Source organism: Schistocerca cancellata, chromosome 4 (assembly GCF_023864275.1).
Source record: "Schistocerca cancellata isolate TAMUIC-IGC-003103 chromosome 4, iqSchCanc2.1, whole genome shotgun sequence".
NCBI classification, from domain to species: domain Eukaryota; kingdom Metazoa; phylum Arthropoda; class Insecta; order Orthoptera; family Acrididae; genus Schistocerca; species Schistocerca cancellata.
In genome coordinates this window covers 770086074-770112337 of record NC_064629.1, presented here as the reverse complement: position 1 = coordinate 770112337, position 26264 = coordinate 770086074, and the positions used below count along the sequence as shown (strand labels likewise).

Sequence of the window (26264 nt, the reverse complement as noted above, 5' to 3'; positions counted from 1 at the left end):
GAAGCATCTGTCTTTCCTGATTCGTCTTATGACTAATTTTTTTTATTGTGTTTGGATTAGGGAATTCCTGCCAACCACCTATCCTCAAAGTATGTTATGTATGCTGTGTGTGGTCACTGTCTTACCTTGACAAATCCTACATCATTGTGAGATGAATCTTGAATGAATAAAGTCTAAAACAGTATCTTCTGACTTCTTGCTCAAGAATTTTGTGCAAATTACCTGTTTTTTTTTCTTCAAATCCTTAAAGTTTTATACTGCCTACAGACAAGTTCAACATCAGAGTGTTTATGTCATTGTCCTGATCTGGTCTAGCAGAAAATAAAGTCCTTACAAGAGTGTACTATCATATCAAAAATCTGAAGTATCATCACAAAAGGAAACACTGGGGAAAGAGGTATAAAAATACTTACACTTAACACCTGTAATTTAACTGTGGTTAGTATACTATAGAGTTCAACAAAGTCATCCCTTCAATGACTTACTAATAATCAAAATGTTCCAGATAAAGCACGGCTGCAATGTTGAAAGCATCAAAAAAAGGAAACAAAAATCGCACCAAATATGTTCCTTGTATACATTAATGTTAAAATTTTCTCTACCCAAAATGAGGACCCACCAGCTGACAAACAATACCTACTTTCACGCAGAAAACAATTTTTTCCTTAAGTTTTTTACATTAATGGTTTACAAGAGTTTGCCAAAGATTTTACTATCATCTCAAAAAAATACAGCTGGGTAAGTAATTTTTTGTTGTTTGCAGGTATATGCCTGCAGTTCTGGTAAACACCAAAATCTCAAAATCTTGTTATCACAGCACCAGGGTACATGAGCGGAAACAAAATAGCTCAGCTCATTGGTAAAAATCTATTAACTGTGCTGTAGTTCATTTTCGGCAGCCACTGTGTCAGATTCCTGACAGAAAATGAATTATTGCACAAATTTTATCAACAGGCTGTGCCATTTTATTTCAGTTCCCTTAGTGATGAGCTACAGTATCATGGCACAGGAATTTCAATGTTTACCAGGACTATAGACTTGCACCTGTAAATAAACAAAAAATTAATTATGTAAATATTTTGATTGACACTTTATAACTGTAACATATAAATACTGCTTGAAGCTATTTCTTGCTTCAGTAGACTTCATAAAATAAAATTAGTACAGCTAATTTCTATTTCTTTGCTGCTTAACAGCAAGTATTTTTCAAATTAGATTTATCTTCACATGAAAAAGAGCCAGAGGGAAGCCTAATGTACTTAGGATTATACTATCGTCTACGTGGACTAACAAATTCCACCTTTTGAAAAGCTTTCTCATAAGGAAAAAAAAGTATCATGGCATAGGTTAATGTTATGTTTATATGTTTGTTACAAAATTTACTTTTAGAACAAAAGAAGAATTATGTAATCAGTCACTAAAATTTACATTTATTAGAGTTATAATTTGGGTGTCATTGTCCATAGTTGCTTTGTAATTATTGAAGGTCTTTTAATTCTGTCTTTACAACTACACAACTGTGTTTCATTTGATTGACATAAAATATCAGTGGTCTTTAATGAGAGATATTTACAAATTGGCTGTCTTCCTAGATCGAGTAACAGTTTGTCGCTTTTACTTATGGTATTTTTGACAGCAAGAAACACCGCCTGCTTGGCTGTTTTTAAGTTATTCTTTCTTTTGGCACTGTAGATTCTGGCCTAATCCCATACTGCTTTGCAGAAGTATGCTCTCAATGTGGAACACAACCACAATGTATTACCACTCCTATCTCTCTTTCTGGCTACATACACCTCTTGTGTTTTGCATAGCATTACCCACTTTACTGCTAGTTTTTTTATGTAGAAATGTACTCTTCCTATTATTCATCATATGTTTGCTACGATACTGAATTATGTTATGTAATTATTTAATGTGTAAGAGAAATGAAGATGTAGTGATGGAGTTAATGGTTTAAATGGTGAGTAGGTGGAAGTCTGTTTAATGTGTAAATGCTTGCTACTTGTTTGGTGTTCTGTGGGTTCTCTTACTCTACCAGTTCCCTTCTTTTGCTCCTCACCCATTTTCCTCCAACACACACTCCATTCCACGACTTTGCACTCACCATTCGATCCTCGCCTCTGGTGACTGAGCTATCTCTGGCAGTATTTTGTTGATAGATATGAAATTTGGCCAGCCTGTAAAACTGTATGTATTTTCTTCATAAACATTATGAAGGTTTGGCCTCACATCTCTTACATTATTACCGTCACAGCTGCTCTATATTGTAATTCTGGTTCTTGGACCGTTCACTGTTTCTATTTTGATCTTTATTTTTTTCTCAGTCCAGTACACCTTCTTCCTGGTTCCATGCTTGATCTGTGTTCAGTTTTTGATGTGGTGTCCACTGGACCCTCTTACCACTAAATCTGATGGCAGTGCAATGGGGAGTTTACCTCGTTGGCAAAATCAGGTCGAAAATACCTCATTTCCGACCTTTTTACAAAATCTTCCACTTTTGACTTAATTTATTCAGCATTGGAAAGTGGAACATAAATGAATCTTTATATTTGGGAACCTTATGTTCTTAGGTTACTACATGCCTGCTTTCACATTTGACATACCTGTAGTCCCTGAGACGTAAGAAACTAAACCTTGAAATCTTTTTGGGTGGCGATTTTGCGTAAACTTTCCTGGCTGAAAATGGTTCATCATGTTCTTTTCATTATTATTCTTAAGAGAACACAAAGTTGTACACAACATGGTCAAATTTGATTTCTTTCAACAAAATATTTCCCCCAAGATTTAACAGCTCGAAGTTGCTACGAGTTCATGCTTGACCTGTGAAAAGTTATGCATGGAGTCAAACTAGTGACTTATCTTGGACAGTACTGCTTTGATGAACGTTGAACTTTGGTAAAGTTCATTGGGAACATGTGCAATTGTTCACATAAAATTTAAACTAGATCTGATGGTCCAGCATTGAGGTCCAGATGAGTTGACATGGAATGACCCACACCTTCACTCTAAAGGACAATTTCTTTGTTATTCGTCACAGTTACCATTCTGCATCAAGTAAAACAATGTAGAAAATCTTGACACGTTTGCCGAGGTAAAAATGCATTGCATAACCTTGGCATGTGGTTGATTTTAGCTTGCACATTACTGTGTATGAAATGTAGATAAGATACTGATATTGAATTTAAAATTGCAAGCAGAACAATATTATTTCATTTCTCGAGTTATTAGTTTTTATATCTATTGGACCATTGTGTGAATCGCACTCAATTCCATCCCTGTGCTTTTGGAATAATGCTCATAACAATCGCCACATTTCATGAACACTTCAAGATATCGAAATGAGATTTTTTTGCAAATGGTAACACATAAGAGGCACATGTTTTGTGATAAAAACTCAAAAGTTTTTTTATCCTTCACTGGTATATGGAAACAACTAGTTTGCAGCAGTGAGAGGGTCAGCAGAATGGGACACTGTAGCACGTCAATAGTGTACAAAGAAAATACAGAGGCTGCATTTAAACGCATTCTCAGCACCTGGGAGCAGTAGAGCATAACTCGTCCACAGCAGTAAAATGTTCATGGAATATTTTCTAATTTTATCACTTATTATGAAAAGCTCATGAGTCTAATTTTTCACAAATTCAGATTTCAGTATTTTTGCATTCTCCATCTGTAGATGCAGGTATTTGTGTTGAGAACGTCACGAGTTTCTGCCTTTAAAGCCAATAAAATCATTGCCAAAATATTTATTTGGTAATAAATGTCGTGAGTCCAGGACTCATGACATTTTCGTACTACATCTTCATTAGTTTTATGAAATATTATTTAAATCACCGAAAGTAGCCTACGGTTTATGTCTCAACATTAACAACAGTCAGATTTTACCAGTACCGATTTCATGATCTATTGTTGGCACTACATTGTAATACGAATCTCGTGTGATTGTTGTGATCTTTCATTAGTAGTATCAATTTAACCATAAAAGAGCATGGACTCTAAGAAGGTAGCAGCCATAAAAAGAGGAAAGGCATACGGCATTATGATAAATACAAACCCATCATAATAAAGAAGGCTAGATTACGAGGAGAAGCGTACATTAACTACAAGGGACAAAACATTCCTGCAACGGCAACGGGGAAAAATTCCAAGTAAGTATGAATTTAAAAACTAAATATTGAATTCATGTTTTTTTATATGTATAGTAAAACATAAAGCCTACGTTTCCCTTGTTTACTCTAAACACTGCTTTCTTCTATTGCAGTTGTAAGCTTCGCTGTTTTGATGCCATTGATGAGATAAACAGAGCCCAGATCCTGGAAATATTCAAGGAATTTGGGAGCAAGGATGCACAAAATTGATATCTACAAGGTCTTATGGAAGATACGGAAATTACTCGCAGACGCCCAAGAAAGGATAATCCAAAAAGTAGGAAGAAGAACTTCAAATATAATGTTCAAGTTCTCGGAAAGAGAATTCTGGTATGTAAAACTGCATTTATTAATATTCACGGCCTGAAGAGTGACGGGATGATTCGAAGATTACGAGACCCACTGGTTTTAGGAAAATCTCTTGTAGATAACAGGGCAGTCAGAGCTGTAAAAGGTGATGTTATTGATAAAATAAAGTAACACACTGAATCGTTTGAGGTAAAAGTTACTCACTATGCAAACAGAGATATTAAGTATTTGAAGGCCGGTTTGAATGTAAAGATTAAGCATTCACTATTTCTTCAGACATTCCCCGATTTGGATGTAAAATATGGATTTTATTTTAAGTTTTCCCACAAAAATTATAATTACAGGTTTGGTAGACCTCACAAAGATGTTTGCAGTTACTGTGAGGAACTTTAAACTAAAGAAACACTTACCTTTATGATTCATCTAAAAGAGTGATTGTTGCTGAGCAAATGGTTCATATCCGAAGGACCAAAAAGTTTTTATAAAAAGATAAAAGCTGTATGGGAAAAGTGCATTCAAAACGATGTCTAAGGAATATGTACGGATTTTACACAGAACATACCATTTCCCTGCACTACAGTACAGGAAGTGTTTTACCTACGTCAGCTCTGGGTCTTTACTTTCAATTTTTACAACTTTAAGGGGATACAGAATCTGATTTTGGGTTAAAAAAAATCAGATTTTCGTTTTATTGACGTATTATATTCCATCAACTTTCCTCTTTAAAATGACATATCATACGTAGCTCTACTAGAATTATAAATATTTTATTTTTATAGATTTGTGAGATCAGGTATTGCGCTTTAGTTATACACGTCTCTCATGGCTGACTATAAACTTTTTGGCAGTACATTTCTGTGACAAATTCAAATATCCCACTTTCCTGCCACACTTTATACGTTATTTGTCTGAAAATGTTTCCCTCTGGTTTCCTCAAGTTACTCTAACTTTGTGATATGATTGTTTGTAAACAGGGTGCTATACGAAAGTAGTAGTTGTCGAGTTATTCCGTATTTGGTGCTTCATTTTTCGCAGTGAAAATGCCTCGAGCTAGAGCAAAAGTGTGCGAACTGGCAAAGGAAAAGAAATAGTGATTCATTAGCAAAGCAAAGCAGTTCTTCATCATCAGTGTTGGAAAATGTGAGTCCACTTACTACTAATTTGATGAACGAACTACTCCAAATGAAAACAATGCTTCTCATAAAAAACTAAGCGACTTGGAAGAGAAATATAATTTACTTGATAAAGGGAAAGAAGTTAATGAACTCATTGATACGAGTATATTGTGCGAAGCAGTGTGTGCTGCAAAAAAGTCAAGGAAACGTTTCTCTGAAAGTAGAATCCCATGTTGGCCTGGCAGCCCAGTTTAATTTAATATGCAGTGTTTATAAGTACAGCTGTAAGTTTCCAAGTTGTTTCAGTAACTGTAAATAATGGATACAAGAAAACTGAACTTTACAGTGTAAATATTAGGTTAGTGAGCAATTGGTAAGGGCAAAGCAGCTGGTGATATGCTATGTGGTGTTCTAAATCTTCCAAGTGTACCTTCAAAGTTTGGTGCTTACAACTATGTACTAGTATCTGCAGTTGAAGATGTAGCACAAAGTCAATGCAGGTAGCTGTGGAAGAAGCAGTGAAAGAAAATGATGCCAGTTGTGGCCTCACAGTAGCTTTTGACAGCAGTGGCAAAAAAAGGGGTCACACCTGCAACAATAGTATTATAACAGCAACTAGTGTTGACACTGGCAAGGTTATTGGTGTTTCAATACTGTAGATGCAAAGGCAGGCTGAAAAATGAACACAGTTATGATTGTGTTGCTAATTATTATGGTAGTAGTGGTGGCATGGACGTTGCCGAGATGAAAAAATTTTTGATCGCTCTTCAGAGTGTTACAATGTTCGCTATGTAAAGTATCTGGGAGATGGTGACTAAAGCATTCGAAGAAGTTTTGGAAAACAAACCACATGGGAACAGTGTAAAATGAGCAAATTTGAATGCATAGGACATGTTCAGAAGAGAACGGGTGCCAGGCTGAGAAGGTTAAAATCAATTATGAAAAGGAAAAAACTAGATTATGGGAAAACCTTGCATGGCAAAGGAAGATTGACTGATTCCATAATAGACCACATTCAGAATTGCTATGGCCTTTCACTCAGGCAAAATACAGGCAATCTTGAAGAAATGAGGAAAGCTATATGGGCTTTGTATTTCCACACCACATCCACAGATGAGCATTCAGAACATGGTTTGTGCCCCAAAGGTGAAAAGAGCTGGTGTAAATACAATAGGGGACTAACAACTGGAGAGATATACATTCACCACCACAGTCTACCATTAGCCATCATGGAAGAAATAAAGCCCATTTTCAGAGATCTGGCTGACAGAAGTCTTCTGATGAAATGTCTTCATGGAAAACTGCAGAACCCCAACAAGTGATTGAATAGGGTGATATGGTATCATCTCCCAAAAACAGGGTTTGTCAGAATTAATACACTATATTTTGGTGTGTATGATGCTGTGGCAACTTTCAATCTAGGGAATATAACTAAATGCCAGGTCCTTTAAAAGTTGGGTTTGTGTGTTGGTTCCCACACAGTACATGTTATGTTGACTTTAGATCAGCATGGACTAAGACATGCTGACAATATAAAGACATTAGTGAAAAAACCAAGATAGGTGCAGAGGGGTGCCAAAAGAAGACTTGATAAGTATGAAGACTGTGAATGGGGTATTAACTATGGATCAGGAACATTTTAATCTTCTTTGTCCGTTTCCCATAAGTTTGCTTTTTTACTTCTTCTAGGAACATTATCTTGGGTACTGGTAAACCTAGAAGAGCTATGATGTTCATTGTCCTTAGGTTACCTACTGAAGAAGACTAATTTATATTTGTTGAAACCTAAGTAAAGAATTTCTTTATCCATTGCAACTGGTCGGCTGTTTATAATTTTAAAACCTAGAAGGCTGAAATTTTTATGACTTATTCACATGGGTTTCTTTCACACACTGAAACAACGATTTTTAAATTACTTGACTTACTACAAAAGACTTAGGGGTGATGGAAAAAATTTACTTAAAAATAAATATAAAATATCTCTGTTAAAAAATACTTTGACAATAAACTGTTGTTTTAGTATTGTTGTAGCATATCAATGCACGTACAGTAAAAATTACACTAAAAATTTTATCTCTCTGTCTCCAGTAGTTTGCGAGAAAATGTTTCCTATAGTAGGCATATTTTAACATTGGGGGATAGGTGATTCCGTATCCCCTTAAGACTGGCAAACCTCATTTCTTTGTATTCCATGAAGGAATAGCCAGAAAGGGAGGTAATGAGATTTGTAGTTTCTTGCTTGCTTTCTTCGGAGAACATTACTTTGATAAAAATATTAAGGATATGCACAATTTCTCTGGTGGTGGCCCAGGACAAAACCGTAACAATACAGGAGTCCGATTCCTAATGGCATTAGTAGGGATTTGTATGTTTGAAGAAAATTTTCAATACTTTCCTATCTGGGGTTACTCTTTCCTACCTTGTGATAGGGTGTTTGGAGGCATAAGAAGAAAGTTATGACAAACTGTGAAAGAATATATTGAACTTATTCTTCATCCTGCCAATAAAATGAACTCATTCATTGTCAATACCTTGAGGATAACAACATTGTTAAGAACTATAAGGACTGGTGGCTAGACCTTTCTAAATGGAATTCCCAGAGTTTAGAAACAATGGGAAAAAGACAGTTCAATGAAAGTCAACTTCAGTGTTTCACAGTACAATATGATTGAGTATTACAGCCACAACCCAGGGATATTAGTAACCCAATCATTCATTGATGGACTGACTTTTTCAGACTTTTAAAATACCTAACAAACATCACACTCACAACAACCTTAGCACATGGAGAGAAATATCCTATAAACAAAGTTAAGATCAATTATATAAAAAAAAACTTTAACATGACATCCCAGAGGAGCTCAAAAACTTTTATACTGATTTATTCACTTTGCCTACAACAGCTGAAGATGAAAGTGCATGAAACCTACAGAAAATGTTGCAACACTGCTTATCTGTAATGATGACTATGTTAAAATACTATTTGTGATTTGTGTTTATTAATAAATTCTCAAAATTCTACAGCTGTTGTTCTATTATTTTAATCTGGTTCGAAAAGGTAATGAGTCCACGATTTAAAAAATTAATTTGAAGAATATGAAAATAAAAATTGATGATTTGAAGATGTAGATTTAATGGTTTCCAGGTACACCAGAGTATAAAAATCCAAGTACTTCATAACTTCTACCATTGAAGCATAAAACAGTTTTCTTTGAATATCTCAAAATCATGTTTTATGGACTTATGACCTTTTTATAATGACAGATTCAATTGTAGCTACAGTCTTGAAAAGTGTTGAAAACACTAACTCCAGTGTCAATAAAAGGGTTGTACACTGTGTGTGTGTGTGTGTGTGTGTGTGTGTGGGGGGGGGGGGGGGGGGGGGGGGGAAGGGGGCCATGTTACAGGCAGCTTCCAAAGTGTACCCACCCAAACAAAGCAGAAGAAATTGTGCTTTAATTATCATATGTAGAAACTTGAACTTAGATTACTATTAAATAACTCCTCTTTTAGAGTTAGAAGCATGTCACAATATGTACCTTATTATCATCTGCCTTTGTCCTACATCAACACAAGTCAACATGGTTATTAATAGATTTGGCATTGTTAATTTTAAGGAGTGGCCTGATGTCCTCCTTGTCACAGTCACATTTCATTACAACTTGGGATGAAATGTGAGTACCTCAACTGTTTGCGTTTAGTGAAATTCACGTGAAACTGAGCTATCATTTTCTAAATGTTTGGGAATTGTTTAACTGAGACAGGACTTTGGTACCAGGCTGATATTCACCTATAGGGAAGTAGGAAACCACCCAAAAACCACATCCAGGCTGGGTGGTACACCAACCCTCATCATCAACCTGCCAGGCAAATCTGATCCAAGACCACTGCATTTCCCCGCCCCAGAACAGGTACTTTTAATACGCACAGCTATCCACGCAGGCAGGGTTAATCTCACTCCTCTTTGTGATATCTGCGAAATATTAACAGCAATCTTCATGACCACTCAGATGAAAAACTCTGAATAACACTTATCTTGCTGAGACTGTCACAGAAATAACCAAGTTTTACAAGCAGCAGACTTTTTATCACCACTTAGTAGACTGCTAGTAAATACAGTACCCATTTCTTAAGCTATACATACTAATTTAAAACTACTAAGTTCTTCAAGAAGTGTTTAAGAACACAGCTACGGAGTACAAATGCACTGATAAAGATGCAATTTAATTGATAGTGATGGATATATCATTGCCTGCTCAGCTATTTCACAAAGTATGAATGTATAGCAATGACAGCCACGCTGCAGAATACAATACATCTGTAAATACTACTCGAAATCTGAGATTTCCACACCCCACTGTTTGATGGACAAATTCCAAACCAAAATTATTTGGAAGAAGGATATTTGACCTATGCAAAAAATTGACGTATCACAAATCTCCGTTGTTTTACACAGTTCTGTGATTAGTCATGAAAGAGAGAAGGAAGTCTAGAAAATAATTTCTGAATTACAAAAAACACAACACAGTTCAAGAAACTTTCAGTACTGATGTTTGGTGGGTTGGTTGGATGATTAAAGTGTCCAAACTACGAAGTTCATCAGTCCCTCCTACCCGAAACAGAAGAGTCAATGAAACAATACACCAAAAAGGGCCTAGTGCATGAAACCCAAGGACAGAAAACCCCAAGGTCTACCAAGGGTCAACAAAGCCTAGAGAAAGAAACAAGAAAGAAAAGAGGAGGGGGTGGGCGATTACAAAAGGCAGGCGAGATGTCCCGCACAGGGAGCAGCTGGAGATCCCCAAAGACAGAATGTGCATTCAAGGACACAATACAGCCTTCGACACCCCCATACATTTAAGTAAGTTGCCATACATTTAAGTAAGTTACAGAGGACCACTGGTTAAACTGACTGGATGATACCTGCCCATCTGAAGAAGCTGTTTACCTGATTTCCAAACTGAAATAATTGCACTCTCTCACCATGTGGAAGGAATTCCCCTTGCTCCAGACATGGTTAAAAAGGCCACGTATAAGCCACTATTAAGTGTTGAAGCATTCGGTTGTGTACCTGGTATGTTTCAGGAGACGTGTCAGAGCAGAGAGCAAGGGCACTGACCAACTCCCATTCACTTAATGGAGCGTTTTAAGATTCCACAAGGTGAGGAATGAGAGATAAAGGGAGTCATTCCAGATTGTGTTTGAGGAGACAACACGGGCAGGTGGTTGACCGACACTGAGGCTTGGGCAAAATGCTTAGCGACATAGAGTCCAGGCTTGTGAGGATAACAGCATTCAGAGAAATTTCTGAGACATTTGTTGGAAGACAGCAGTTAAAAATGCCCCAGATCTTTGACCATACCCACAAAGGAGGAGTATGCAGCCCTACAGCGACAGCTACGTATCGTTCCCAACAAATCCATCTGGCATTTAACACGATAGCAGGCTTGGGCGTGAAGCCGTCTGAAGGCCAGGAGGTGGTCAAGAGACAGTCCTCTGTCAGGAAGAACCTGAGGAAGAAGGAATCACCGAAGCAGCTGCCAAAAGGATGGCATTGGTCGAACTCCATATGGATTCATCACTGCTGTTGTGTTGTGGAGCAGTTGGATTGGCAGCTGAGGAAAAGGCATACCAATCCGTATTAGTGAAGGCTCACCTGGGAGGGCATGCAGAGCAGCACAGGAGAAAAGATAAGATGATCAGAAAATGATCTCTGTTGCACAAATCATTGTGAACTTCTCACTGAATGGATAGGACGAATCCAGGGCTACAGATGGACAGATCAACGTCTGAGAAAGTGCGTGTGCCACACTGATATGTGTAGGGTTCCAGTGCTGAGGAGGCAGACATCAAAACCTTCCAGCAGGTCTTCAACAATCCTGCCCTGGTCAATGGTCACAGTACCATCCTACAGAGGATTATGGGCATTAAAATCCCCAATAGGGAGGGAGGGAGGGAGGGAGGGAAAGAAGAACAGGAAGTTTAGGTGGCCGGTCTGGGAGGAGGGGGGTGGGGGAGGAGAAAGACTGCATATCATTAGCGGAGAGTCTAAATGGAACGGAATGGCCACCACTTCAAGCACAGTATGAAGAGGAACAAAATGCCCATGTGGATCAACAGACAAACACTACTGAAAGCTCACGAGGGCTGACCCAGTTCCAGCAGAAGCCTTGGAAACCACAAAGAGCTGACATATGAGTATCCACAAAATGAGATTGCTACAATGCAAGTTATGGAGTAGAGAGAAAAAAGAGACTGCCAGTACAGAAAGTGACAATAATAACTATAAGAGTTCCACTGGATGATAGCATATGAAGCTCCTGGACATTGAATGGGACAGACTGTGTCACTGTGCCAAGTCAGTGTGTCACTGGTAAGGATGACATCCATGAATGTAATATTGGGCCCTAATTGAAAGGGAGGGGCTACAGTCCCTTGGGATGTTGGAGGAAGGGAGACTTGTGCTGCTCCTCCTCCTACTCCTCATTCTTCAGATGGCAAGAGGTAGTGTGGCCAGAAAGAGACTAAGTCATAGCAGTATCAGGATTTGAAAGAACGAATGGCCTTGAGGTCCACAGAGCACGAGTCCTGCAGCTGACAAACAAGCTTCTTGTCCTGGAGACACCAAGGAAGGGGGCTGCTAGAGGGAGACCCCCATCAGTTTCTTCTCCAGTAAAAGGATAGTCGGTAGGAGAATTCCTGGATTTTCCTTTCCTTTTGATAGATCAGACAATATGGTGACCAAGGTGAATGTAGATTGGAACAGCTCACGAACTTTGGAAATGGTCTGCAAGGACTCCCCACATGGAGGAGGCACCCACAGTCACCGCAAACAGGATCCTCCCCACATTGTGAAGACAAGTGACCAAACCGGAGGCACCAGAAATAGGGCATGGGAGGTGGGATATAGGGTTTTAAATTGCAACAGTAAACCACAACTGCGACTAAAATGGTAACCCCCCCCCTCCCAAAAGCCAGGATGAAAGCACCAGTATCAATTCAATTGTCCTTAAGACCTCTCTGGACTCTATGGACGAAATTAACGTCATGCTGTGACAGATTAGTCCGGATTTTCTTGTCAGACTGAAGGAGGAGTCACTGTGGAAGATAATGACCTAAGTCATATTTAAGGACTGGTGAGGAGTGATGCTTACTGGGTTGTCTCTCAAGCATGAAGGGAAACCAAATGACTGGCAGAAGAGGTTTTCATCAGTAGGGAACCAGATCACATCTTAGTCAACTTCACCGAACTAGTCTTCGATGTGTTTTACAGGAAAGAGCGATGTGTATTAGTCAAAGTCTCCTAATTTGGAACAAACTAAAGAATCAGGGAATGGGTTTCACCCCAAGCTGGGGTGCCTGGCCCTACTCCCAGGGAGGGGAAGGCCAAGGAAGCAAATGTAGGAGCAGAGACAGAACCGTTACAGACTTAAGAGATTACCGCTGAAGAGTAGCTGGAAGTACTCAGCCTAACACTTCATTTGCAGAGCATCCACCTTAGTAAAACCCATTCCCATCAGGGACTCACCCCCATAGGCACCGCCCAGCCGTGGCAAGGGCAGCCTAGCATGGCAGTCATTGCCAGGAGTTTTGATGCCCCAAAAGGACAAGCAACAACTCTTAGGCAAGATGTGCTGACAGCTCAGGTTCCAGAAGTTTTAGCCAGATGGGTATATAACAGCCCTGCCACATGAACTGGCTACACATGCTGGTGACCTAGATTGGGGGGGGGGGGGGGGGAGATGATGGATGGGGGAGGGGTGTGGGGAAGGAGGGAGAGACCCACACTGGAGACACTAGGGAGGTAGAATTTCCCCAATTGGCTCACACGACAGAAATAATTTATAAAGGGGGTGTGGAAAGAACACAAGAGCGGGGAGAAACTGGTTGAGCGGAGAGTGGGGGTGGGGTGAAGTGGGGAGGACACAGGAGCTAGGATGGGAAGGAGTGGATACCAGGAAGACAGGAAGAGAAGGCAGCCTGGGAGAGAAGGAAGTCTGCAATACTTCAGGGGTTCATGCACGCCACACACGTACCAATGGAAGGAGGTATAGGCCACATGGTGGGAGTAATTATGTTTGGACACACTATATTAACTTCATTTACAATCATTAGTAACACAATTAAATGACTAACCGATTTTAGAAAAGCTGTTCTATTTCGACAACTTAATAGTCACACTGTAGTTATGCAAGCATTTAAGAAGGGGAAGGAGAGAGATGCAACCCTAATTACTGTGTAATTAAACTTCCTCATAAATTTAGTAGTGCGGCCTATATTTGAGATTTACTTTTTACTGTGATCGCTTGTCAAAAGTTTAGGTGCACCCTACTTCTACATGCAGCCTATACAGGTGCAAAAAAGTTATTTTCTGAGGCTGAGTGGAATGTAAAAAGTACAGACATTGCACTAAGTGCATCAACACAGTTAAAAAGCTGCTTTTACATATTTGTCCATATTATTCCGTATTTTTCTCCAAACATCAATTACCTGTAAATTGATTAACTTACTGTTAAAAGTGCGTTTCGTAATTCTTGTTCCAAAATTCGAAATAAGTTACAAAAATGTGTGTATTAACAAAGCTAACATTTTCTGTGCAGCCTTGTAGATTAGTAAATAAAACCTCATGCCAACTTACTAGCTGTATCTCCAACCACACCAATGACTGAATATGGAGTGTGCTAATTCAATCACAAAGACAGCTTTGAAGTTACTTTTCTACCTCCAGACATCTTAGGCAATGTAACAACAAAGCAGTATAGACTTGGTTGTAAGAGCTAACATTTAAATAAAATACTGGTTAGTTAAAATATACTAAATTATATCTACACCTTTGTATAGTATTTTCCTACATAACACAGAGTTAAGTATCATTTCTCAACTAATTGACAAATTACCATAAAATAAAATTATGTTTTTGAGAGTGCAGGATGTGACATTACCTAAGAAATTTTTGGAGTTTCAAAGTAATTTCCATCTTTTCATGAACATGAAAAAATGGTTTAGTTCTCATTGCATTGATTACGATAATGGCTCAGGACATCAGAAACGCATAATGCATGGTGACAGTTGCATAAATAAAGTAACATGTAGGTGTAATTTTAGGACTTTCTAGTAATTTTTCTTTTAGCACTGTTGTATATTTCTAACCCACCAGAGGTAATTTTCTGAATACTGCCTTACCACAGCTATACATATTCTATCAGTGACTAACCTCCTGTCCCTGGAAAGTGATCGGGATCGTCTAGGTGAACGACTTCGAGATCTTGACCGACTGTAAGAACGCCTTCGAGGAGACCTAGACCTGCAAGACAAAACAAGATTAACACTCAAAATATTTTAACAACATCAATCATTCTATTCCATAAACACTAATTACAATAAGGGTATAATTACTGAAGCATGAAAATCTGCAGTCTGACTGGCAAACTAATCGCAATTACCATACTGTTTTATCTTCACAAACAGATCAAATAAAAAAGTCTCCTAGGTGAAAAACTAATTATTAGACTCAGTCATTTTAATTTTTTAATCATTATTTGTACTGTAAAAATTTTAACTGCTTATTCATGCAGAAAACCTAACTTTTTAGATCACAGCTAACATAGTTCAAACATACAAATTTAAATTTCAAAAATCTATATGAAGTTTTATCAAGTGAAAGTAATCATCTACTTGCATTATAATTTAATAACATATGAAGTTTAATTTATGATTATATACCAGACTGCATTTAACTGGGCAAGCAAGTAAGCTTACATGACAACAGAAGATAAGTTGGGCAGATGAGAAGCTGCAATTGTTGTGCCGGTGACAATTGATGACAGAATGTTGTGTTGAAGGTTGGACAAAACCCAGCCAGCGTTGGTTGGGCAGGTTTTCCATGGAATGGTGGTAGTGGAAGGCTGTCGGTTTTGATTATCGGTGTTAACTGCCACACATAATTTTATGCCTAACCGGTTGAGAAGGGTAGCACACGTGCACGTTGCGTCGTGACGAGCTGAGCGAAGCATTCATATGGGGAAGTTGTTTGGTTGACCCGTCATGTTGGTAGCAAAAACATGAAGATCAGGGTGTCTGGAGCACGAGGTGGTAGATCAGAAGGAGAAGAGTGAGCCCTGGAAATTGTGCCACATCATCATAAATATGTCACCACCTCTTGTCCAGAACATCCCGCTATCAGTTCACTTCTGTTAAAAACTTACCCAAAATTTGCTAACTTTCTATGGTAAAAAATTTAACATTTAAAAACCAATGAGAAGATAATGTAACAAATGGAATTATGCACACAATGTAATCAAACATTTCAATCATGTAATATTTGTATTTTTAATAGGTATGTCTCAAATAAAAAAATTAGTAGCAACAGGCTTTACCTTGACCGACCCCTCCAACTACCGCCTCGTCGACTACGTCCAGTCGACATCTCAACTCTCACGCGTGTTCCACACAGCCTCCTGCAACATCAATATTACTTAAATATTTGATTCAATTTTAGTAACTAGTTAATAAATGCAATATTAACTTACATGCCATCGAGGCCTCTCACTGCATCTTCAGCATCTCTTGGATCTTCAAATTCAACAAATGCAAAGCCAGGTGGATTCCTAGCAACCCAGACATCTCTCAGAGGACCATATTTGCTGAAGGCAGCCTCAATTTCATATTTTGAAGCACTGCTGCCTAAATTACCTACATAAACTTTGCAAGAAAGGTCCCATTCACGGTATCTTGACATGGTCGACCTGAAAATTGCAATTTAAGATATGTACATTAAGTGAGCTAAAATCACTGTAACAAAACTGTTTGCATAAAATCAAATATTACTGAGGTTTTCAAAAGTAACATTATATCAGTATTTCAGATATTCAATTTCTCCTGCTTGCAAGTAGCTGTCAAGAATTATGTAAGCTAACATCTGAAGTTAACTCCTAGTGCACGTCTGGAAAATGTTTCCATCTGAACTTAAGGGGACACAGTCGCGAGGGAACTCCCATAAGGAAACAATGCTAAAACGAGCAAACATCAGGTACACTTTCTGAAGTAACTAATGGAGATAAAGACCTGAAACTTTTACAGTGTACAGCTGAAACATCATTCTCAAATCACATAAAAAATGGTTAATGTATTTTATATATTTCATGAGTAATCATTTTTTTTTGTTCTATAAGACAAAAAATTAAAACTTTTCTAAACATCTTGGAGCTTGTAAATCTGTTCTTTTTATCACTACTGGTCTATTTTTTTATGTAATTAATCATCGTTGTATTAACAAGAGATACTGTAAGTCTGATGTCTGTAGCAGTCATAGTTTTTGAGAAAAGTGTACCAGAAGGTCAAAAAATGTAGTTTTGAGAAAAATGGTATTAAAGTTGTACATGCAAGAAAGTAATGTACAATGTCATACAGACACACTTTTAAAACATTCCAGGGCTCTACTGTGGCTCAGCTTCTTGATCTTTATCTTCTTTTTTTCTATCTTCTGGCTATCCTGGCCTCCTTGGTAGCATTTCCTGCAGAAATATCAGCATAACGGATACGGTCCATGTCAATATTTTTCAGTCCCCTTTCAGTATTGATATCATCCTTTGTTCCCAAGAGTCTTAATACATCAGTCTTCTTTGACACACCAGCATTGAAGCACATCACTGCATCATGAACACCAAATTTAGTGTTTCTTTTCTAACGAAAACAGATTTTGGTAACCTTGTCCAAACGACAGAATTCAAACTTTCATTTGGGGTTTGAATTTTTCCATGGAGACACTTTTTCAAGAGTTCTTGTTGGCTAAGATCTCTGAAAATGGGTTTCACAGCTAGCAGAATTTTTTCTGGAATTGAATGTTTGTGCTTATAGCTGGAAGAGGTAGCGGGGTTGTTGAATTTGCACCAGCTGTCAGGTCCCTGTGGGCAAAGGTTATGTTGTGGTTCCTCATCTGTTGGAATTTTATGAAAGAATATAGCCCAGATGGCTCTCCTCATTGCTTCTACATTGTTGCAGTTATTTCTAATGGCCATACCATATTAAGTCTGGATCCTGTCTAGTTCAGCCTTTGTCAGGCCCCCTTTACCATCTAACTTTTTTCCTTACATGTCTTTAGAAGTCGTGATCCCATTCTTTTCGGTACATGTCCTATACCTTCCAGTTTATTAATTTTGACTCTAGGCCCATAGGGTTTATCTTCTACCACTTTCTGATAAGCCTTACTGTCCCCGTCCCCAAGATAGTCTGTATAGAGGATACCTCTTGACTGCACAGGCCTTTTGAAAATGTTAGCAACACCAGCCACTTCCATGCCTCCACTAGAACCATCATCATAGTCCTTTTTGCACACGTTGTATAGTGGGATTTTTTTCTGCAGATGTCACAGAACTTAGTAATAATTTCAATATCCAGAACCTTCCCAGTATCAAAAGAAGTTGCTGACACAATGCCATTTAGGGATGTAGGGATGTATGCCCACGTTTCTGCCAACTAACATCAAAACCAGCAGAAATTTGCCTTGGGTCAGATTTCGTATCATTCAACTGAACTGCTTCTTTGGCTGCTTTCAACATTGTAGATTCACTTACCTCAGCTACAACTGCACCCATAGTCTTGTTGTAAACATCAAACTTTCTTGGAGGTGGAGGAATGTTCATCACTGCACAAAGAACAGCACCTGCACTTCGCCCTTTTCCAATAGATTTAAGTGCGTACACTAATCTTATACTGTTTTCATACAATCTGCTTCTTGTTACGTGGGATGACATTGTATTGGCAGTACAGCTACATTCCAAACATGTCAAAATTAAATTACAAACAATTCCCTCGGTTTCCACCACATCTTCGTGCAAAGTAACGTTTCCACCACAGTTTTTACAATTTGTGTGTTTTTCGATAAGTTCATGTAATAACGTCATGGAGATCAGAATGTTTGTGTCACTAACAACAGAAACACTGTTCACACCACATATTGCATTGTCACACATTTGAGAGGCACTTGGAAAACCGGCAGCACCTAGAAGCTTCTTACTTGAAGCACTGACACTCGCATTGACAATATCATTTTCTGCCCTCTGTTCAAAACTAGCAGTTTCGCAGTTTATTATTACATATTTATTTCCACGAAACTTAGGCTTATATCCAAACTTCCTTATTCTACCCGTTGTGTTATAATGTTTCACAAAAGCATTACATTTGTATCACCAAAACGAAAAACAACTAGGATGAAGAAACTGACAAACAATAGTCGACAATGCAGACTAGCTGGCAAACATCAGAATAACAATTCTCTCTTGCAACCCAAATAGAGTATTTATATCCATGGAACATAAATGATTGTTGTACTACAGCCAATGCTGACTACTGCGCAAGACACAGCAAAAATGGACGTGGCGCTAGTTACCATGCTTCACGAACAAATTAATAACTCCGAATCTAATAATCAGATTTGTATGAAACAAACGGCATTTTGTAGGCAAATAATTGGAGCATAGATTAAGACTAGGAAAAAAAAAATCAATTTTTTTAGCCTGTTTGTGACTGTGTCCCCTTAAAGCTACAAGATTCAAACAGCTCTCAAGGAAGCAATTAATTACAAACACTAAATAAAACAGAGTCCTATGTAACATATCTTTCACTTTGCAGTAGAATGAGTGTTTAAAATCCTAACACATTAAAATTCTGTGCTACAACTAGTTTCAAACCCTGACTTTTGTGGGCCTGTGTCTACAAGAGAATGTTGGCAACTGTGTATCACTGATATTGGATGAAATACTACAGTGACTAACCAGTTAGTGAGCGACTCTATGGAGACATGATTAATACATTGGCTACAGATTTGCTGGCTTACTTTCAAACCTACCTTCAAAATTTTAATACTCTTCTTTATATAAATTAAATGAGTACTTTATCCACAAAATACTATTTAAGTGTTTTAGGAAGTGGCACAAATCATTATCCACCCTCACACCTTCAATTCTGCTACAAACAATTTTTGAACTTCAACATCAAAATGAGAATATGAAAACAGGATAGATCACTATGCCTCTAACCGTATCACTACTATTCCATAGAAACCCAAAAACATGCATACTCTTAGTCCTGCTGGATAATTTGAAACAATTATGCAACAATGTATAACGAGATAAAGGAAATTATTCAGATAGTGAAGGGAGGCGAAAATTTAATAGTCATGGGTGACTGGAATTCGGTAGTAGGAAATGGGAGAGAAGGAAACGTAGTAGGTGAATATGGATTGGGGCTAAGAAATAAGAGAGGACGCCGCCTGATAGAATTTTGCACAGAGCACAACTTAATCATAGCTAACACTTGGTTCAAGAATCATAAAAGAAGGTTGTATACATGCAAGAAGCCTGGAGATACTGTCAGGTTTCAGATAGATTATATAATGGTAAGACAGAGATTTAGGAACAAGGTTTTAAATTGTAAGACATTTCAAGGGGCAGATGTGGACTCTGACTACAATCTATTGGTTATGAACTGTAGAATAAAACTGAACAAACTGCAAAAAGGTGGGAATTTAAGGAGATGGGACCTGGATAAACCGACTAAATCAGAGGTTGTACAGAGTTACAGGGAGAGCATAAGGGAACAATTGACAGGAATGGGGGAAAGAAATACAACAGAAGAATAATGGGTAGGTCTGAGGGATGAAGTAGTGAAGGCAGCAGAGGATAAAGTAGGTAAAAAGACGAGGGCTAGTAGAAATCCTTGGGTAACAGAAGAAATATTGAATTTAATTGATGAAAGGAGAAAATATAAAAATGCAGTAAATGAAGCAGGCAAAAAGGAATACAAATGTCTCAAAAATGAGATCGACAGGAATTGCAAAATGGCTAAGCAGGGATGGCTAGAGGACAAATGTAAGGATGTAGAGGCTTATCTCACTAGGGGTAAGATAGATACTGCCTACAGGAAAATTAAAGAGAGCTTTGGAGAAAAGAGAACCACTTCTATGAATATCAAGAGCTCAGATGGAAACCCAGTTCTAAGCAAAGAAGGGAAAGCAGAAAGGTGGAAGGAGTATATAGAGGGTCTATACAAGGGCAATGTACTTGAGGACAATATCATGTAAATGGAAGTGGAAATGTGAGATACGATACTGCGTGAAGAGTTTGACAGAGCACTGAAAGACCTCAGTCGAACCAAGGCCCCGGGAGTAGACAACATTCCATTAGAACTATTGACGGCCTTGGGAGAGCCAGTCCTGACAAAACTCTACCATCTGGTGAGCAAGATGTATGAGACAGGCGAAATACCCTCAGACTTCAAGAAGAATATAATAATTCCAATCCCAAAAAAAGCAGGTGTTGACAGATGTGAAAATTACCGAACAATCAGTTTAATATGTCACAGCTGCAAAATACTAACGCAAATTCTTTACAGACGAATGGAAAAACTGGTAGAAGCCGACCTCGGGGAAGATCAGTTTGGATTCCGTAGAAATACTGGAACACGTGAGGCAATACTGACCCTACGACTTACCTTAGAAGCTAGATTAAGGAAAGGCAAACATACGTTTCTAGCATTTGTAGACTTAGAGAAAGCTTTTGACAATGTTGACTGGAATGCTCTCTTTCAAATTCTGAAGGTGGTGGGGGTAAAATACAGGGAGCGAAAGGCTATTTACAATTTGTACAGAAACCAGATGGCAGTTATAAGAGTTGTGGGACATGAAAGGGAAGCAGTGGTTGGGAAGGGAGTGAGACAGGGTTGTAGCCTATCCCCAATGTTATTCAATCTGTATATTGAGCAAGCAGTGAAGGAAACAAAAGAAAAATTCGGAGTAGGAACTAAAATCCATGGAGAAGAAATAAAAACTTCAAGCTTCGCCGATGACATTGTAATTCTGTCAGAGACAGCAAAGGACTTGGAAAAGCAGTTGAACTGAATGGACAGTGTCTTGAAAGGAAGATATAAGATGAGCATCAACAAAAGCAAAACGAGGACAATGGAATGTAGTCGAGTTAACTCGGGTGATGCTGAGGGAATTAGATTACAGAATGAGACACTTAATGTAGTAAAGGAGTTTTGCTATTTGGGGAGCAAAATAACTGATGATGGTTGAAGTAGAGAGGATATAAAATGTAGAGTGGCAATGGCAAGGAAAGCGTTTCTGAAGAAGAGAAGTTTGTTAACATCGAGTACAGATTTAAGTGCCAGTAAGTCGTTTCTGAAAGTATTTGTATGGAGGGTAGCCATGTATGGAAGTAAAACATGGACGATAACTACTTTGGACAAAAAGAGAATAGAAGCTTTCGAAATGTGGTGCTACAGAAGAATGCTGAAGGTTAGATGGGTAGATCATATAATAATTGAAGATTGGGGAGAAGAGAAGTTTGTGGCACAACTTGACTAGAAGAAGGGATCGGCTGGTAGGACATTTTCCGAGGCATCAAGGGATCACCAATTTAGTACTCGAGGGCAGTGTGGAGGGTAAAAATCGTAGAGGGCGACCAAGAAATGAATACACTAAACATTCAGAAGGATGTAGGTTGCAGTAAGTACTGGGAGATGAAAAAGCTTGCACAGGATGGAGTAGCATGGAGAGCTGCATCAAACCAGTCTCAGGACTGAAGACCACAACCACCACAACAACAACAACAACAACAACAACAACAACAACAACAACAACATGCAAGCAAATAGCAAGGTCATTATGCATGGCACAGGACACACTTGCCCCATTCACAAGGCAAAACATCAATAGCTGATTTCAAGGTGGCAGCAGACTCCCATGGGCTCACTTGTCGATCAGCTGATGTTCACAGCAAGCAATCTGGTGTATTTATTGATGAGCACCCTTTACTAAGAAGTTTACTTCTGAGTTTTTATTTGGACTTTATTACTACTTAGTGATTCCATTTTCCTGGCGCGCAGATTTGCCTGCCTGCCTGCCTAATGCAGGACTGCCTTTGCTCACCGTTTAACTGATCATTGCATTTTCAGTGAATGAACTGACAGTAAATGGGAGCACTGAAAGGGTTGACTGTACCCGAGAATTTCTCGGATGAACTACAGTGACCTCAATGATGTGTGAATTAATCAACAAAGTTTCAAAGTACTGTACTGACCTCAAGGTCTTGGACCTCCTGACATCTTTTGTTGTGTTTCTAGAAGTGTCATGAACTACTACTTTCCATAATTTAACTGTAATTAAGTTGTGTTTAATAAAATCTGTGCTGTTGAGGAAGCAGACTTACAACACGCAGGAAGGATACATAGAAAACCAATTATGACAATGCTCACACACCTATCACTTTTCAAATGCAAAACTGAAAACAAGAGAATGAACAGAAGCAGCAAAGAAAATTCTGCTCTAAGATATAACACAAAAACAAATTACGAGGAGTATAAAGCAAAGACAATAAGCCAGAGAATGATTAATACAGCCCAACAAGCAGACCACTCAACTTTCTCCAATCTTGAATAATATAACAATCTGTTGACATACATCTTTCATTCTACAGAAGATTATAAGAAGAAGCATACCAATAATTAACTTTAGGTACACAAAAAATGTAATACATAAATTAAACCGAGCGGGGTGGCGCAGTGGTTAGCACACTGGACTCGCATTCGGGAGGACGACGGTTCAATCCCGCGTCCGGCCATCCTGATTTAGGTTTTCCATGATTTCCCTAAATCACTGCAGGCAAATGCCGGGATGGTTCCTCTGAAAGGGCACGGCCGACTTCCTTCCCAATCCTTTCCTAATCCGATGAGACCAATGACCACGCTGTTTGGTCTCCTTCCCCAAACCAACCAACCAACCATAAATTAAAAAACTTAGTTTCTCAGGAAAATCTCTTCGACAGCCACATAACTGCAAACAAACATATTGCCAGTAATTGTTTATAATTCAATAAAATGACTTACAGTACCCAAAAACCCCAAATCTTAGATCTAAATGACTTGGACAAAACAAACAATGCAACAAAAATTAGACAATTCAAGACGACCAAGCCTTTTCAAAAAGCTGGTAATTTATACAACACAATAACAGCCATAAGATCTGCACGTAAATCAAGATGACAAACCTTCAGCACCACTGTAAAAATATAGAAGTAGAGAGAAATCAAGCCCAAGAAACAGATGAAAAGAAAGATCAAAATAATCTGAAAACCATAAAAATGAGGTGTGCATGGAAAAAGATTGACTGTTAAGTGGAACTGTACACACAACTGACCTGAAATTCAGTTAAACAGCAAATGTAATGAGTATATTGATTCAACACTGACAGAAGTTGCTTATCAATATATTACAATGGATTATTAAAAAATCACTTATGACAGCATGCATGTCCTTTTCTCACACTTTTATTAAACTGTGAGGGGGTGTTCAAAATGAAAGATACGAAACCACACTGTGGGTATAACTGAAGTCTCTACTCAAAAGTAATCACCAGACGCATGAGCAAAACTAGCCTATTGTTTCATGAGCTGAAGGATTCCCTGTTCCCAGAATTCCTGTAACTATGACAGGAGCCAGTCCTTCACTGCGTCCTTCAGTTCTTCGTCCAAGTTGAAGCACTTCCCTTTGAGATTTTCTTTTCGCAGACCAAACAAATGGAAGACACAAGGTGACATGTCCGGGCAGTGGGGCGGATGCTCAAGCCACTCCCATTTGAACTTTTCCATCAGACTGTGTGTGACCTTACAGGTGTGTCTCACCAGACTGTTCATCTTTTTGATGAGTTCAGCTGTCATTACCATGTTCACCTGGCATGGTCTCAGGTCATCATTCAAACACTCCCAGCTTTATGAAAATGGGCATGTCACTTTCGTACTGACCCTTACACAGCATCTTCCCTGTATATGGCCACCACCTGGTGATTAATATTGCCTGGGTTAACTCCTTCCACTGTCACATTCTAATATAAGCTAACCAGCAATTTGAACATGACCTCTGATAAAAGAAAATTGTTCCACACTGTTCTCATTGTTTTACAACAGCCCAGAAATGCACATCAAGAAAAACTGCTGCCCTCGTGCAATATACACTCCTGGAAATGGAAAAAAGAACACATTGACACCGATGTGTCAGACCCACCATACTTGCTCCGGACACTGCGAGAGGGCTGTACAAGCAATGATCACACGCACGGCACAGCGGACACACCAGGAACCGCGGTGTTGGCCGTCGAATGGCGCTAGCTGCGCAGCATTTGTGCACCACCGCCGTCAGTGTCAGCCAGTTTGCCGTGGCATACGGAGCTCCATCGCAGTCTAACACTGGTAGCATGCCGCAACAGCGTGGACGTGAACCGTATGTGCAGTTGACGGACTTTGAGCGAGGGCGTATAGTGGGCATGCGGGAGGCCGGGTGGACGTACCGCCGAATTGCTCAACACGTGGGGCGTGAGGTCTCCACAGTACATCGATGTTGTCGCCAGTGGTCGGCGGAAGGTGCACGTGCCCGTCGACCTGGGACAGGGCCGCAGCGACGCACGGATGCACGCCAAGACCGTAGGATCCTACGCAGTGCCGTAGGGGACCGCACCGCCACTTCCCAGCAAATTAGGGACACTGTTGCTCCCGGGGTATCGGCGAGGACCATTCGTAACCGTCTCCATGAAGCTGGGCTACGGTCCCGCACACCGTTATGCCGTCTTCCGCTCACGCCCCAACATCGTGCAGCCCGCCTCCAGTGGTGTCGCGACAGGCGTGAATGGAGGGACGAATGGAGACGTGTCGTCTTCAGCGATGAGAGTCGCTTCTGCCTTGGTGCCAATGATGGTCGTATGCGTGTTTGGCGCCGTGCAGGTGAGCGCCACAATCAGGACTGCATACGACCGAGGCACACAGGGCCAACACCCGGCATCATGGTGTGGGGAGCGATCTCCTACACTGGCCGTACACCACTGGTGATCGTCGAGGGGACACTGAATACTGCACGGTACATCCAAACCGTCATCGAACCCATCGTTCTACCATTCCTAGACCGGCAAGGGAACTTGCTGTTCCAGCAGGACAATGCACGTCCGCATGTATCCCGTGCCACCCAACGTGCTCTAGAAGGTGTAAGTCAACTACCCTGGCCAGCAAGATCTCCGGATCTGTCCCCCATTGAGCATGTTTGGGACTGGATGAAGCGTCGTCTCACGCGGTCTGCACGTCCAGCACGAACGCTGGTCCAACTGAGGCGCCAGGTGGAAATGGCATGGCAAGCCATTCCACAGGACTACATCCAGCATCTCTACGATCGTCTCCATGGGAGAATAGCAGCCTGCATTGCTGCGAAAGGTGGATATACACTGTACTAGTGCCGACATTGTGCATGCTCTGTTGCCTGTGTCTATGTGCCTGTGGTTCTGTCAATCATGTGATGTATCTGACCCCACGAATGTGTCAATAAAGTTTCCCCTTCCTGGGACAATGAATTCACGGTGTTCTTATTTCAATTTCCAGGAGTGTAAAATGCAATCAAGTAAAACGTGAAGCACTGACACCAATATAAAAAAAAAGGCATTGCACACTGTATGGTCCTCCCACTGGCGCATCTGGGAGAGAAGTGTTAAAACCTTTTTTCTATCTTTGTGGCAAACTATGTTTAAGATGCCCAAACTGGACTTCACTAGTCTTGATTTGCTACTTGGTACCTCCAGGCATACATTTTCCCACTGACTAACACTGCTTCTAAACAAGTCAACAGCACTTACTGAGGCAGCACTGGGCAATAAATTATT

General features: G+C 39.5%; 1 protein-coding gene across 2 annotated transcripts in view; it reads right to left on the bottom strand.

Annotated features, from left to right (window-relative positions):
* LOC126184571 (RNA-binding protein 1-like) overlaps positions 1 to 26264 on the bottom strand; it is a 39210-nt gene that overhangs the window by 869 nt on the left and 12077 nt on the right. The window contains exons 2-4 of one of the 2 annotated variants that reach the window (XM_049927000.1): positions 16102 to 16317; positions 15949 to 16029; positions 14787 to 14876 (exon numbers count right to left, since the gene is read on the bottom strand). In XM_049927000.1, coding sequence (XP_049782957.1) covers positions 14787 to 14876; positions 15949 to 16029; positions 16102 to 16310 — 380 coding nt within the window. In that variant the 5' untranslated portion in view covers positions 16311 to 16317. Of the gene's footprint in view, positions 1 to 14786; positions 14877 to 15479; positions 15691 to 15948; positions 16030 to 16101; positions 16318 to 26264 lie in introns of those variants that run through there. The other variant, XM_049927001.1, reaches the window with a different exon arrangement.